The sequence below is a fragment of the Epinephelus fuscoguttatus genome, linkage group LG9, assembly GCF_011397635.1.
Source record: "Epinephelus fuscoguttatus linkage group LG9, E.fuscoguttatus.final_Chr_v1".
NCBI classification, from domain to species: Eukaryota; Metazoa; Chordata; class Actinopteri; order Perciformes; family Serranidae; genus Epinephelus; species Epinephelus fuscoguttatus.
In genome coordinates this window covers 29,413,935-29,430,599 of record NC_064760.1, presented here as the reverse complement: position 1 = coordinate 29,430,599, position 16,665 = coordinate 29,413,935, and the positions used below count along the sequence as shown (strand labels likewise).

At 44.1% G+C, this 16,665-nt stretch overlaps 1 protein-coding gene across 4 annotated transcripts in view; it reads right to left on the bottom strand.

The window, feature by feature from the left end:
* Positions 1 to 16,665, bottom strand: part of unc5a (unc-5 netrin receptor A) — a 165,045-nt gene that overhangs the window by 37,910 nt on the left and 110,470 nt on the right. For 2 of the 4 annotated variants that reach the window (XM_049586475.1, XM_049586476.1), the window contains exons 3-6: positions 10,723 to 10,866; positions 8,972 to 9,075; positions 7,528 to 7,708; positions 4,068 to 4,235 (exon numbers count right to left, since the gene is read on the bottom strand). In XM_049586475.1, coding sequence (XP_049442432.1) covers positions 4,068 to 4,235; positions 7,528 to 7,708; positions 8,972 to 9,075; positions 10,723 to 10,866 — 597 coding nt within the window. The remainder of the gene's footprint in view (positions 1 to 4,067; positions 4,236 to 7,527; positions 7,709 to 8,971; positions 9,076 to 10,722; positions 10,867 to 16,665) is intronic. The other 2 variants (XM_049586477.1, XM_049586478.1) reach the window with 1 other exon arrangement.

Below are 16,665 nucleotides of genomic sequence, written 5' to 3'. Positions count from 1 at the left end.
CCACCCCTCTGCTCCCACTGTCCTGTCAGCACACATGTGCGCACAGTAACCACCCTTAATCCTAGTGTTCAAAGGCTGATGAAAAAAAGCCACAGAAAACCACAGGCCAATGGAGGGGGTTGATATCTGAGCCAAAGAAGTGGGTGATGCAGCACAGATTAATAACCAAACCTTATTCTGTATTTCTGACACATTTCATATATCTAAAAGTTTGAGTTGTGTTAGTGGTTGTGATGTAGTATATCATCGTTAACTGTACAAAGCTGAGTGTACTCCCTTATGTTGACTGAACCGCCAGAACACACCAAAATGAGACAGAATGAGATATGAAGAGGGTGAGCCAAAACCAATGGCACAGAATGATTAAAAACAGCGCCGATGCGAGACTGTCACCAGATGGCCACCGTCTTTTGAACTAAAGTGTTTTTCTCTCACATTTATTAGCCATAGCCCTTATTTTTTTGCCTTGGATAAAATATGGAGTCTCCAGAACACTCTCTGATAATATCCAGAGACATGCGAATGCTTACTTTCAAATTAGACTTAGACATTTGCCTGCAGTGCAGACAGTAGACATATGGGCGCTAACTTGCATGTGTACAACACGAACATGCACAAACACACGCTTACAAGTACGCGTGCACAAATACACCAGCCCCGAGTCTGTTTATTTTCCATCTAGTAGAAATCTCACGGCTCCTCTGGCAAGCCTGAGGGATCAGTACGATATTTAAATAATTCACGCGAGTTAGAAATCTCTTCAGGTTGTTTGCTGTTCTCGAACACATCAGCAACACTTCTAATTCATTTGAGTGGGGCAGTTGCCACTGTGTCACTTCCAAAACTGGGGACTAACTATTTGCTGTTGGCTCAGGTAGTGCGTCTTTGTTGGAAATGCCGCCGTGATCTGACATTTTGCCATGACTGTTGGCTCTGACCACAAGTCCGCACGGGGGCAGAGTCAACCAGAGGGTGAGGGATGGACTGCAGATTTATGTGGGATACTTGAGCGGGATACAATGAGATGGAGACAAAAGGAAAAGGAGAAGGCAGGGAGCGGAAAGAGAAATGGAGATAAGCTCTCACATAGTTTGGCTACTCGCTGTCTCAAGTGTTGATCTGCTCTGCTCTGAGCCTCAGGCTTTAGCCTCAGCCTCAGCCTCCTCCTCCTCCTCCTCCTCCTCCACAGCTCCCCGTGTCTCTCCCAGCATGGAGCCCATCTGATCTGCCACACAGGCCTCCGCCAACTCTCATTAAACACTTTGGAGACTTCGACAAAAATACAGATGAGCCTTCCTAGTTTCTCACTCTCCAGATGAGAGGTGGGAGCTCGCATTCAGATACAAGAGTCATTGTGAAAAGACATGCGGAGACTTCTGTTACGAACAGGCCGGTGTAGATGGTGTCGGTCTGTTGAAGCTCATATGAAGCGTGCGTGTTGAAATGTCCCTCTGTGGCTGAACTGCTCTGCTACTTTTTGAATGTGGAACAACACATGGCCATCGGCATTTCAACGAGAAATATATATAGACTTAGCCGGGCAGTGCAGGGACATATTATGGCCTTTGCATGTTGTTGGTTCCAAATTTAAATTGATTTGTTTCCAGCGAATATTCATTCAGTTGACAGCATCTCTTTATCCCCAAAAGAGGCGCACAGCAAATCTGTGAGGCCATCGATGTGTTTTGGACAAAACAGACTGCAACAACAAATTACAAAGAATAAGCGGCTAAAAAACAAAATGTATTTTTCCTGTAACTCATTTCAAAGATCTAATGCTGCAAGTTAAATGCACTAGAGAGCTTATAATCAACAAAGAATCTGAGTCTAGATAATTAATGAGCTCTTGAAACAAGACCTGAATTAAATCATGTAATTTTTAAAAATGCAACTCAAAAACAAAGGCACTGAGGAAAAAATGCCTCTCAAGGCTGACTTAAAAAAAAAAAAAAAAAAACACTCCCTCTGAATCCAAATGTCAGCTATGTCTAAATAAATAACATGATGTCTATCTGCAGCATTACAGCTCCCCATGTAATTTATTCTTCCCAAGTCTCTTTATTCTGAAATGGGCTAAAATCACCATCTACTGTGAGTGCAATGGATTAGGCCTGCAAAGGCTTTAAGCAAAGTGATAATTAAAGTTGTTATCCAGTATGTAAGGATACTCTCTGCTAGGCTGGTCTCATCTGTTCCCCCTCGCTGAACGTGACTCTGTGAGAACATCTATTCAAGGATTCAGGGTGATGATTCAAACATGTGTTAATCATGTGTTTGATGAATCAAAGTGAGGATTCAGATGTATTTGGGGGTTGTCATTGCTGGATTGTGTGTGTAGTGGGTGACAAATGATGGGAGCGGTCAGTTTATCTGGGGGGACTTCAGAGGCATGTCTCAGAGTACACAACAGAGCCACGGTACAATTTGTGGATGGAAACAACAGCCCATCATCCCAAGGCTCCGCCGTGGTGGACTTGGGCCTTGAGGGGAACCCTCTCCGGGGTCTGACAGCCGGGGCTGTCTGTGCCACTGATGTTCTGCCTGAGACAGGTAACGACTGAGGGAAGGAGGCAGAGACTACTCTCTGTTGCCAAACAACAGGACTGATAGAGGTACAAGCGAGGTCACGTCGTTGTAGCGTCTCTCATCAGGAGAAAAAAACAGAAGTTCTTTCTTTTCCAAAGTGTCTGCAAACTGTGTTCACAGGGCACAATGCAATTTCTGTCACAGCACCCTAAGGGTTGAAATTACACACTTTCTCCTTGTGGGGCAAGAGAACGATAGAGGAGGGCGGGGTCTGGTCTAACAATAGCAGCTTGGACTGACATTAATCTCTTTAAGCTCATGGAGGTCAGTATCCTGCTTTGCTGTGGGGGAATGTCAAGCATCCCTGGACACCCCTCTAATTCCATTACTCGTTGCTCCAGCGCTAATAATTCCAAATCCATCCCGATAGTGTCCTGATGGAGCGTCATGCATTGCTGTGTTTCCTTTGTCTTCCTCCTCCTGCTGTATTCCAGTGGGCCATGTTACTTACACTCACGCTTGACATCTAGTGATGTCTTTACATGGGAGACGTGTAACACAACGCCCTGATTCACTGAGGAAGATAACCTCTGTTTTAGGCACGGAGAGGCCGCCACTGCCAGAGGTGTTGGATTTCCCTCTCTGCTATTTACCGAGCGTGGGAGATTTCTCCTGCGGTCAGCATGGCTGCAGAGCCCCGGCTATACGTCCGCAGACTCATCTGCTGGCAGCTAAACAGCAAGCTCTTGTACAAACACTCGGGGCCTTTTCTGCTTCTTTCTCAGTTTTCCTCTCCTCTCTCTCACTCTTGGCTTTGTTCATGCCTTCCTTTCACTGTATCTGATTCCATCTGTCTCTATCCCTGATTTTACCTTACACCTCCTTTTTCCTATCCTGCTCCCACTCCCTCACTATCTCTGCCTCTGTCAGGGGGCTAATGTGGGACTGCAAATGAAGCAGCTTGACTTCCATCTCAGGCTACTGGAGATCGATATGTGTTGCTCAGTATCAGGCAGGACACTCTCTGCCTCTCCGACGCTCTCACAAGGGAGAACGGGCAGGCAAATGAAACGCCCTCAACCCCTCACACGTAAACATGGCACACAGGCCGCCATAATTCAGCTTTTTATTGCCCGTATTTACTACATAGCTTGAGCAGCAAACAATAACAAATGTACTCGCTGGTCTGACACAGTGCCATGGCTGGGACCATGTCTCTTAAAGCAGACAGGTCTCTGAAATAAAAGCAGGGTCTGCGTACAGCACAGCAGATAAAGAGAGATGTGAACAAAGAGTGATAATAATAAATCTCTTTCAGGATGAGGCCTTACTGTGAAGACTAATAGACTCTGACATTGCTGTGGAAGCAGGCTAATTGCAGGAAACAACAGAAGCACTGACATCTAAGGAAAGACCTGGGTGCAGGTACAAAAGGCAGCCAAAATAAAGATGAATTGATGACTTCTAGATGCAAAAAAATGCAAAAAGGAAGCCACAGGAAGCCAAGCGCCACAGGACAAACGGGGTTGCCTGGGAGTTACCTGGACAGGTGGCCACGCAGGCACTTTTCTGGACGTTCTGCCCCTCACAGGATGTGCCTCCATTCAGTGGCGTGGGGTTGGTGCAGCTCCGACTCCTCTTCTGCCAGCCACGCCCACACACAGCACTGCAGGACGACCAGGTGGTCCACGTGGACCAGCCGCCGTTGACTGTCAGACCGGCGCCGGGGGTGGTGGAGTGGGTGAGAGAAGGGGGGGGGGGGGGGGGGTAGGTTGGGAGGGAGGGATGGATGGATGAAGGGACAGAGCAGCCAGGATTACCCGACATGCACCGAGGAAAAGAGGTGTGTTGCGCTAGAATAATCGTGACTGCTGTTACACTCTTTGGTTCGGCACTGCAAGGTGAACTAATGGAAGAGCAAGAGCAAAAGGGGGCTGCTTCCTGTGTCCGAGTTGGAATTACAGCCAACTGCAGTGAAAACAAAATGGCTTCAACAGGGAGCAGAAAATAACATGACAGCTTGCCATCTTTGACCTTATCTCTGAGGAAGACACAGTTTCTGCAAAGTAACTAGTGGACATTTTAAAAATCCCTCCACATTTCACCAAGCTAATGCAAGACATTACACAAAACACTCATAATTCAGTCGGAATATAATCCATGTAAAGAACTGCCATTTACAGCAAAATGCTCATGGTCATAAATGCATAAAAATGAAAAAAATCAACGTCTACTCCTTGGAAATGCCAACACACTACTGAAAAATAAATATATTGTGGCTGTTCCAGTAATTTAGATTGTGTCCTTCACACATCCACTGCTGATTTCACACGTCATTGTTCAACTCAAGCATTCTTTGGATTGCAGAAAACAACACTGTATCATTTATTCCTCTTTTAGATCTGAAACTCAGAGTTCAGGCACTTGAAAAGCCAGTGCCTGTGTGCTGAACCTTAACCGTCTATTGACATGTAATTGTTGTTATATTGCTGGATTGCGGCAGGTGATTACATCAAATCACGCTGGCTTAATTCTAATCAGCTCCTTCCTGTATATCCTGTGTTTGCCTCAGCTTACGAGATACAGAGAATCCTGATTCATCGGCTTGAACGGCGCCGTCGTTCCCTCTCTGAACATACTCCCTTTCCTAATTTCCCCCCTAACTCTCTCCTGTGCTTGTCGCGGCTGAATCATTTCCTTGCCCTCTCTATGCGATTGATTGCCCGCCACGGCGAGGTAAATTGCCAGGCAACTCGGCCCCTGATTACCTCTTAGCACAGAGTGCAGTCACACCAGCCAGTCCTTGTTAAAATGCATCTCTGGCCCCCCGTTGAACCCCCTTTGAAAAGTAGCAGTTATTATGACTTGGTACGGCTAGCTAGATCAGCTAGCATGTTGGACTGTGATGCTCTCAGGTAAGTGCATTTTTCTTTGCTTTCTTTTGGACAAGACCACTTCTATTTTGATTTAACCTCAAATATTACTACAATGGTAATACATTTGTCATCTTGTCAAGCACACAGAGTGATGTGAAGAAATAAAATTGCACATGCAAGCACCCCGGCAATTTGTTCACAATTTGTCGGGGTCTGAGAGCGAAAAAAAAAATAAATATTGTTTGACAATACGAGAAAGGCAAACAATAGGAATGTGAATGCTCCTGCCTCCACAGTCATTTCAACTCTACATTTCTTCATCTGCAGAGCAAGTCTTTCAACAACAAGCTAATCAATTATAATCAACAGGAGGAATAATTGGGATTTTTTTCCCCCCCATTTTTACGCTGGAGGCTTGGAGGAGTGCATGAGAATGTGTGTTTTGACTGCATGCTCCAAATTGACACATTTCATTTAAAACCGTTCACCGTAGAAGTGCACATGCCTCATTTTTCAGCTGTACTTCCAGTCACACAGTGCTATCTAAATGTTTGAAACCCCTACAGGGTCTGCACAGTTTGCTGAATTATAAAAATCAGTCTAAAAGGAAATTACATGAAGTGTTTTGTCAGAGATCTGATATATAGTGATCTCTCTTACAATCTATTTCATCTTCTCTGGTAAATATCGATTTGATAATGACATTTCTAAATAAAGTAATATATGCAGATATGTTCTCACTCTAGTTCATCTATCTAAACTATAGACGTGTATTTTTTTTGCTATAGTACAGTGAAGATTTTTGTCCTTGTTGCATAAACTCTCAAAGTGACTCTCACATTATGACCATGTTTCCTAATTTAAATTCATCCCACACCTTAAAATCCACCGAGATTCCACTGGAAGTATTTGTTAGGCAGAGAAACTACAGTATTAAAAGGAAATTAATTCAATTATAATTCAAGCAGCTTAAACCTGAATTTGAGAACTGCACAATGTATTAGATTTTGATCAAATAATACCCACTGACACCCTGATTTCACAAGGGATATGCATACTCACAGTGCACCCCCTGTTTTATAAATGTATTAATTTCTTTAAAATAACCTGAATTTTCTTTTATATTTAGTCTTGGGGAAAATATATGTGGATCTCACGCAAAAAAACTAGAAACAGTTGCATCTTAAAATCATTTCATAGTAGAAGAAATGCTGCAAAAGCTGAAGAGGTGTGCATACTCCTACATAGTGCTGTATATTTGTGGCATATGTTTTCTCTGCCGCCGTGTTAGATAATACACAAGAACTCTTTTTCTGACTCTGCAGCTCATCATAGCCTCGTCTCCTACTGGCAGCCTCATCAAAAAAAACGGACCCTGTGTCAGACATTGTGCCAGATCATACATTTTTTATATGCACCAAAGTTGCTTTCATGATGCATTCCCCACATGATTACCATCTCCCGTTTGCATGTTGCTGAGAATTAACTGTGGCTGTAACGTATGCAAAACTAGTGCCAGTACCCAAGGAACCCTCTGTGATTGAAAATATGCTGTTCCTCTGAATTTTAATAAAGATCAGTCTGCTTATCAAGCCAAGTCATTATTTACAGTTTGCTGTTAATTCAATTCCTCATCTTGTATTGGATTCACTACAGAGAAGGAGGAAGATGGCAGCCCAGAGATTGGAGACTGCCAGCTTTGGCAGAACGTCTGCCAGTAACATTTTAAGTTGTGCTAATTAATGTGTGGATACACCACTATGTCTTTATGTCGTTATTTATGATACGGTAATTTATTGTTTGCTGAAAAATAACGCTGACTTATGCAAGTTGTCACCATATGTTGCAAATGTGTAACAAAGCATATTGTTATTAAAACTACACTGTAGAATCTGAGAATAATATTACAACCACTTGATAGAAGAAGTGCTCCCAGGTATCGTCCATGCAAAAGAACATGCAGAGGTTAATGTGGACATATGGGATAACACAAGCAACATGCAAGCAATACATGATTCATTAACGCTGTTTGTAGAGTTTGAAGCCGGGGATCGTTCACCCCCAGACCTCTCATTACCCTCCGTGTGAACAGCTCTGACATCTGTCGAGAGAAGTTATCACCTACCATAGACTAGGACCGTGGCAGAGGTGCTTTTGCGGCGAGCGACGATGTTTTTGGCCACACAGGTGTAGTTGCCCGTGTCCGCCAGCCGGGCCTTTTTGATGACGAGATTATGGTCGGTTGTGATGAAATAATTGGGGTCGCTCGCTGGGTTGATCACATCCTCGTTTCTCTGCCACTCCACCTGAAAATACGTTTCATGGGTCAAAATTCACTCCAACTTAATAAAATTGTCCCCCACTCCTCCGCCGCCATCCTAGCAGCTCTACAGTGACCACACATGCTGTGGATTACACATTTCTACATGGATAGGAAAAGCTGTGAGGTACTTCTTTTTTTGATGCAATCAAACAGACAAAAAAAAAAGAACAAATGCAGCTTGGTATGAAAGTGATACCGAGATGGAATTAATTTATCTATACACCCCACGGACTTTTAATATTCATTCTCTTTGTGTGGGAAATGCAGCTTTTATTTTGTAGCTGCTGGAGATCTCTGTAGCTGCTGGTGGTCTGAGAGTGAAACTGATCATGCTTTGTGTAGTTTCTGTGCCCTCTCGCAGAAGCCAAAAACTGATGTTATTCCTATTTTGGTGTACTCTCAGATTGGTTTGCTTGTTTTCTTGCTCTCACTTGACCTCGCGCCGTCTCAAGAGTAGCTACGGTGTGGCGGCATTGTTGTCGGTATTACTGCCAGTTGCGATGCCGTATATAATTGGGCTTTCTTCCTCTTGTGCGCTATCCCTGTTTTCTCCCGTGGTGACTTCTGCTCTGATGTTCTTTTCTGTTGAACTGCGGTTGGCACCTTCCTTCCCATTTCTCTGCAAACTGTCCCTACACTGTCAAGCTGTGATTGGCTAGTCTGCTGCTCCTGGTCTCTGGGCTGTCTGAGTGGCTGGCCTAACCTCCTCTTGTGTTGTTATTAGAGCGGTTAGTGCCTATCTGGGACCGGGAGGATGCAGCAGACGAGGTGAAACAGCTGGCCCCAGTCTGGTCCTCTAAACACAGACACACACCACTGAGAGATGCGAGGAGAAGACAGAGAGAGCTGAGCACAACAAGAGTGTATGAGAGACACAGTACATGGAGAGACGGCAGAGAGATGGAGAATGGGATAGGGAGAGAAAGAGGCAAATAGACCCATTAATTATGGATAGGTCTTTAGAGATGCCAAATGGGGAGTGAAGCCTCCAAGCCTATCCTGAGTGATGTGACGAGATGCTGTGATATACGGCTTCTCAGAGATGTAAGAGAGATAATAAATCAATAATGGGGAATAATTAGAGGTGTAATTTATCCGTACAGGGTTATCTGTTCCCTGGTGGAGCAAGGGAGAGATGCAGGGGAGCTGATCCCGGGCTACTTTTTGCTCTTTGTCCTCCTGGTGAGGAAAGGGTAAATGGATGCTAGATGTGGGCCTATAAATATCTTCTGTATCCGTGTCTCACCTCGGCTTGTGGTACTCCCTCGGGGGGATGGCAGCGCAGTAACACCTCCTGGTCCAATGCCACCTCTTTACCCTGCGGCTCCTCCTCAAAGTTCTTTCTCAGGTCTGCGGGGAAAGAGACGGGGAGAAACGCAACCAATTATGATATTTGTGAGAGCGTGGAAGATTTACATTAAATGCTCCTATCCACAAAACTTGGCTAGGCGACGCCTCTAAATTTTCCTCATTCTTGAAACGTCCACCCATGGCCTCGCTGCGCATGTCGCACTCCAGTTGGCCCCTAAGCCACACAGGGATCGGTGGCACCAACCATGTTGCTTATTACAGGCTGCCTGGCTGGTTCAGAGATGCTTGTCTGCTGCCAGAGGGGCCCGGCATCAAGCAAAAGCAATTGCATTACCCCTCACTCCTCCCCTACCACCCAACTCTCTCTCCAGCATCCGCCAGCCTCCAGCTTCCATCTGTATGAGGGCTTGGAGCAGCCACACAAAAACACAGCCCCGAGGCGCCTGGACAAGAGCTCCTGCAAGCCTGGCTGACTGCATGGGGCTTCACATTACGTCTCATTGGATACTCTTACTGTTGCACCAAGCCCTGCCATACATTTGTCTGCGAGCCCAGGCTGTGGATTACACAGGTAAAGCTGGCAATGCTTATTTCTTAAAATAATAAATAAAAGCAAAGCTCTTTGTAGCTGATGAGTCAGACAGGATGCTGATAGCTGGCAGGTTGGCGCAAATTTGATGCGCTCACCCCGGGTTTTGACTCAAAGCGGAGCAATGCATTCTTGTGTTGCGAGGGGCCGAGGGTGCGGTTGCGAGCCGCCAGTGAATTCCTTTAAACCGATGTTGAGCCTGTCCTGACCAATCATAGTAAGAGGAACATTAAGACAAGCAGAGAGTTTCACGACATTCAATTTAATTAAAGCCGATACAATGGGACTGGAGGAGACTTAAGATGTAACGGTCCTGGAAGGCTCACATGTATGAGTGTGTATTGGTGCGCACGTGAATGTGAACCTGTACGCACACACCTATTGAAGCATGTGTGTGTGTGTGTGTCCTTATCTCACATCTAGCTGACTTTGTTGAGCTCTCAAACAAGGTTGGATAATGAATGTGTGTTTTCAAAACGTCTGGTGGTTTGGAGACAGCGCAGCGTCGGGCTCTGTCTGGAATAATGCATATTTATGTGGGAATTAATAGGCAGAATGCTTTAAAATACTCAAATGTAAAATGGCTTCTTCTAATAAAGCTTTTGAGGCTGCAGCGAGGGATGTGTCTGTGTTCCCCAGACAGATTTATGATTGCTGCACAGCAATAAATTTCAAATCTGTTTTTATTCCAGTTACTTTCATAGGGATCATTGCTGATATACTGTATCCAGTGAAAAATACGCTCATGAATACTCAAATTCAGTGTTCCACTTTTTTTTTCTCCTTCCAAAACTGCCTTCAAGCAGATGCATTACTCTCTGTTTCTTCCTGCCAGGGTCGAATATTTACTTCTTGTAAGGAGAATCGCAGGAAGATGATTTAACTAAATTGTAATCACAGTAATGCACTGTGGTGCACAGATCATAATGGCCTCTGGGCTAACTGTTAAATGAAAGTTCCCTCCCCAACCACCCAAAGTGAGAAAAAAAAATTGTGCTAATACCCTCTTATTACAAAGTGACATGCAATACGTAAGCACCTTGTTAGGCAGCATGTGCATCTGTAATGACACAGTGAACGTGTTAAAGTGAACTCACAAGCGATCCTGATGTACGCTTTTTGGCTCTTCTGAGTCCCGGTGGTGCTCCAGGCGACACACTGACACCAGTACTCATCCAGACCGAAGATCTTCTCCACCTGCTGTCTGGTAATGTCAATTGTCACCTGCATGATTGGCAGCGCTGCAAAGCAAACACAGGAAAATTTTGTCAAAGTGCTGAACGGGAAGGGTGGTGGTGGTGGTGGGGGGGGGGTTGAGCGAGCACAAGTTTATCCCCGCCATCAGCTCGTTTGACGGCGACGAAGAATGAAATGACCATAAATATTTCTCCGCAGAAAAACAAATGAGCTCAACTGAATCCTTTCCTGCATTTTGTACCTTGAACTAAACCGGCAAAGTAATTTAAAAAAAAGCCAGGCAGAATAAACAAGCGGAGAACCATAATCATATATAAACAGAGTGCTTGTTAACCGAGGAAAATGAGAAGAGAGCCTCACAGCTATCCTTGGTGTAATTTGGAAGGCGTTAAAACACCAACAGTTGGGAAGGAACAAGGAAGCGCTAAACAAACACTCTACAAACAAAAATACTCAGCACGACCTGCTTCTCTATTATTAAATCCAGGAGGGGGGGAGAGTTCACATTCTATGGAGCATTTCCACAACAGTGTTGATATATCAGTGATGCTGCTGTAACGCAGGGCAAAAATAGCTTTATTGCTTTTCAAGAAGAAAGTAAAGACAACGCTTCTCTAAACAAAGGAACAATGGGACAAAATTCATTCTGCTAAACCGTCCAAACAATATCACGTTGTCTGTCTTTTTTTTTTTTGATATTTGAGAAGTAATCCTTCATTTCATTTTCCTTTGACCTTTCATGTGGACCTGTAACCCACACGTATCTCTGATATATTGAGCTAGGACCTTGATCCCTTCCATGTGTCCTACTTTCTCTTCACTCTGATGAAGAGATTGCCGTGTTTTTTCCCCAGCTTCAGGCTCTCGCTCCCTCTCATCTTTTCTCTCTGGGGTCTTCTGGAGAGAGTGGTGTTGAACCTTTTATATGAACACAGAACATTTTACTGTCACAGCGGACACATCCCCAAGACTGACAGAGTAGCATATACAATGCTGTATATTTAAGTCTCAATGGAGAGCAGCTCTTCAACTTCCATTTACATAAAAGCACTTTGTGACACTCTTACACTCCCCTCGCACACTTGATCCGTCTGCAGTGATCATTCCCAGCTCCAGACTGAAGCTGACTGAAGTTTGGCTAAGTGGCACCTATCAGGCCATCAAACCTATACAGCAATTACAGAAAGCACTGGTGCCGATACGGAGTGCTCATCAAACCAATAACGGGGGATTTTTCGTAAACAATGCGAGGCAAACTGTGTATGGATCTGTGAAGGCTTGTGTGAGTGCAGGCTGGCCCGGCTGTGACATGAGCTGTCAGGAAGAATAGCAGAGTGGCTTCACTGCCGGCAGCCACATGATGATAAGTAGCTGTAAGGGTCACTGGCGGACCCCCCCCCATGTATTAGTGTCTAAATGCGGGAGATTTTGCTATATGCGATCACAGTAAATGTGAGTACGTGTGCAGTGAATCCAGCCCTGGAGCGCCACTCTGAGCGTCAACAACACCCTGTGCTGCATGCAGGATTTCACCAACATGCTCGTCTCTGCAAAAAGGAGAAAAAGTGATATTTGTATGTTCATATTGGCTTTAATAATTCAGCCAAAGAACTGTCAAAAAAGTTTGAAATAAAAGGCTGGGCTGCGGAGTTCACTCTCATTTGCTGACTTTCTTTTTCTCTCAAGCTCCTCTGTCAGTGTGTGTGTGTGTGTGTGTGTGTGTGTGTGTGTGTGCCTGCAGAGACAGTGCGGGGCACAGGCTGAGAGAGCACCTAAATGCTAAAACAAATGGCTAAAGCAACAAAATGGGCAATGCAGAGAATGAAGAAATAGAGCAGAAGAAACTCTTCTTCTTCCTCCGAATCAGCAGCAGGGCAGCATTTAGCTTTCCCCTTCGAACGGAAGAAATAAAAAAAACAGGTACCTTATACAACAAGAACAGCATTCACAATCTCTACATATGCAATCTGAGAACAATGGTTATTCTCACAGCTGCATTTTGTATTCCAAACAAACAGTCAGCCACAGCACCGACAGAAAAAAATGAAATTAGGCCTAGTGCAGCAGGAGCAGCATTTTTTTTTTGTTGGTTACGTATACACTTTTTATAGTACATGCTGCAAAGTGCAATTTACATCTTGAATACTAGGGAGGGATTAGGGAGGGGGGGTTGTTATATTTTGTTATACATGTGTGCTTGATATTAGGGCTGGGTATCGGGACTCAATACCCTTAAAGTATGGACTGAAATAACCCTGTACCAAGCAGTACCACAACTTCTTCAGTCAAACGATACCTGCATTCGATCCTTTTTGTTCCCCGATCTAGAAAAAAACAACTTTCTGGTTTTGTTTGCAGCCAATCACTGCAGACTTTCTTTGATTTAATGCACCGTGTGACCGCAACAGCTTCAACTGATACAGTCTGTGGTGTGGTAAAGTCAAGTGCAGTGTATTGACGGAGCTGGCAGTTCAGCGTGTACAGTTTTGTACAGTTATTTAATCAATGTTTTAGTAATTTGAACACTTTCAAAATGTATTTGTGTGAAAATCGTTTGGATGGGGAGGAATGGTGGGGGCACTGTATGCAACTGAGTGCTTCCATTCAAATGATGGATATTGAATTAAGTAGAAAAAGACGTTTCTCTACTGCTTTAAGGATACTGGGGGCAGTAGTTAGCATTGTCGCCTCACAGCAAGAGGGTTCCCTGTTCGAATCCAGGGTAGAGGATTCAAACCCTAGGGTGGGGGAGCCCCTCTGTGCGGAGTTTGAATGTTCTCTCCCTGTGTCAGCGTGGGCTCTCTTTGGGTTCTCCAGCTTCCTTCCACAGACTCTAAACTGCCTGTTGGTGTGAATGTGAGCATGAATGGTTGTCTGTCTCTTTGTGTTAGCTGCAATAGTCTGGCAACCTGTCCAGGGTGTACCCCGCCTCTTGCGCAATGTCAGCTGGGATAGGCTCCAGCCCCCTCGCAACCCCTTACAGTACGCTTGTAGTGTCACAGACAGAGAGGGAAGATTAATCTGAAACACAACCTCAAACTTGAATGCTAAATGGAACTAAACTCTGAGACACTGTCACAACCTTGGATGTGAAGAACAATGGGAACATCTGATGGCCCTGATTTAGACCGAGCTCAGCAGTTTATGTGCACAAAATGATTCGGAGAAAAAAAAAATTGAATACATAAATTTAAAATTCGTCAATAAGCCGTGTTCAGTGCTTTGTATGGCTCTACTTAAGGTAGAAATTCATTTGATTAATGCAAACCTTCCCTCTTCTTTGAGCTAGAGGGTGAAAGGAATAGATCAGTATGGAGATGCAAAGAATGAACAATAGCAACCTGAAGTGAGAAATCCTAAGAGGAGCAATTTGAAGCTCTGCTTGCCAGGGTAATTGCATTCTGTTTCCTTATCTCTTCCTGTCTCCATAATTACCTGCTTTCTGTGTCTGACACCTTCCAGTAACACTGCTGTGAGTCACTCTGTCCAATTTCACTCCAATTAATAAGTAGGACACAATAATCTCATCACTTTGTGAACAAAATAGGACTGTAATTTTATAGCAGTTAATAATGATTGAACAGGCTGCTGTTTACTGTTGTTTTTCCAAAGTCTGTTTCGCTGGGAGGGCTGCGAGCAAAACAAAACTTTATGAACATCACTCACAGATGACTGATACAGCAACTACACCACCGATTCATAGAAAGCTTTGTCTTCCTGAAAACTGACACGCTTATGACTCAATTATATCAATATCGATTCATAAAAGTATGCTCAGCTGCTTCCAAGGTGTGAGGAACTAAAGAGAGTAAGAAGAAATTTACACTTCCTTTCCTTGCAAGAGTCTGAACGTGCACTTAACGTTCCTGTTAAACGATAATTAAAACATGACACGATTCCCCCAGCCTTCGGTTTGATCTGCGGCCCATTTATAAATTAGCTCATATCCCAAACCTCAGTGAAATTAAAATTTTAAAGGGTGATTATGTGATTGACACTGTGTGAATTCTGGGCTTACAGCTGGAACCCTGGTGAGTTTATTTTTATTGGAGTGCAATGGGGCAACTTACTCAGCTGTACTTACCCATAATATTTGGAAAATACACATCTCTAAAGCTTTGTAACATTGCACCGAAATGAAGAGGTAATGCATGCTTGCACACAGAACGTATCATTCACGCTCAGTCATAACTGTGCCAATACCAATAAAATCAGCTCCTGTCTTTTGGCAGTAAATCACACTTCACACCCAAACTCCCTGTTTGACAGGGCTTGATAAATATGCATAACATGTTCTTTAACACACTGATACCAGATGGCAGTTACATGTTAACTTCTGGTTCGTGCTGCCTACATAAGACCTGGCTTTGCACCTGCAGTCCCACATACACACTCATCAGCATGAAGCCAAAGAATTACATCAGCTCTTGTGTGGTCACTGCAATGTTTGTGCTGGTCGTTGATAGCTCAAGAAAAACTAGTATCTCCGAGACTGAAACAAACATAATTTATGGTTTATTATCACTGTCAATACCAACTATAGAGTTATGGTAATCCTGTACTGTAATGTTTCTATAGGAACAATGTAGTGATCCTGCACTCAGAGTACAGAAACTAGAAACATCTGTGTTAACTTATGACAAAGAAAAGTTTTTTAACTTGCTGAATCTTGTCGAGCTATGGTCAGGAGCATGGTTGTGAATGTAGGTTTGGATGACTCATGTTCTGCGAAGGTGTAGGTTTGGTGTCTGAGGTGTGGAGGACAGACTGAAGTTAAAGTGATGGAAAGTGCTTCACATTGTAGCACTGTAAACAAAGTTAGGCTATGTAACCTGCTGCATTATTAATGCACTGAATCCTTTTTGTCCCCTGTGGAACAAGGTCTCTGCGTTGTCACCCATGGCAACATCTTAAGTCTCCACCCCCAAGTTAAGCTCATTTTTGGTCCTCCAGGTTTCCAGGTTTTATTAATGCATTAACCCTACTTAAAATCATGTTTCATTCCCTTGACAAAGAACAGATACTTTGTGATAAACAATGCAGTATTTTCAATAACTGTATCTATGAATGTATCGGTTTAAAAAATCGTTCTAACTCAAGTGGATAGTGGAGTCCACACCACAACTATAATGACAATGGCAGTGGCGATCAGTAGGGGTGTAACAATCCATCGATCTGGAGCAATATTGATTTAATGATCAACAATCCAATACCACAGATGTAAAGTAAAAACATCTATCTCAACTAAGCACAAAAAGTAAGGACATTTGTGTTTCTTTGTTGTAACAATGCCTCCTTTTAAATGGTGCCACATTTGTAAGGAACATGCATTTGTGGGATGAGCAGCAGAGCTAAGTATGTGGGTTGCGCCCATGAAAAATTTGCCAAATCTTCTCTGCCAATGCCGAACAGCTATTTTTTGCTGTTGACTCTTGTTTGGTGGATTGGATGATTGAAGTCTGAAGAAACAAGACATATTGGCAATTTAACAATTTATTCATTTAACAAACAGGAGCCTCAGTAGCATGTGGAAGAACCATACACGGACACAACAGCCTGGCACCTCCTCCTCATGCTGGTCACCAGCCTGGTGACACACTGCTGTGAGATGGCATCGCATTCTTCAACCAGCATTCGTCACAAGTCAGCCAACGTGGCTGTGTTGGTCACTCGGGCACTAACAGCATGCCCAAGCTGATCCCACAAGTGTTCAATGGGGTTGAGGTCAGGACTGCTGGCAGGCCATTCCCTCGTCTCCACTCCCAAATTCTGGAGGTAGTTTCTGATAAACCCCGCTCTGTGGGGGTGAGCGTTGTGGGGCCTGGCGGTGGAGGGCAGTGCTG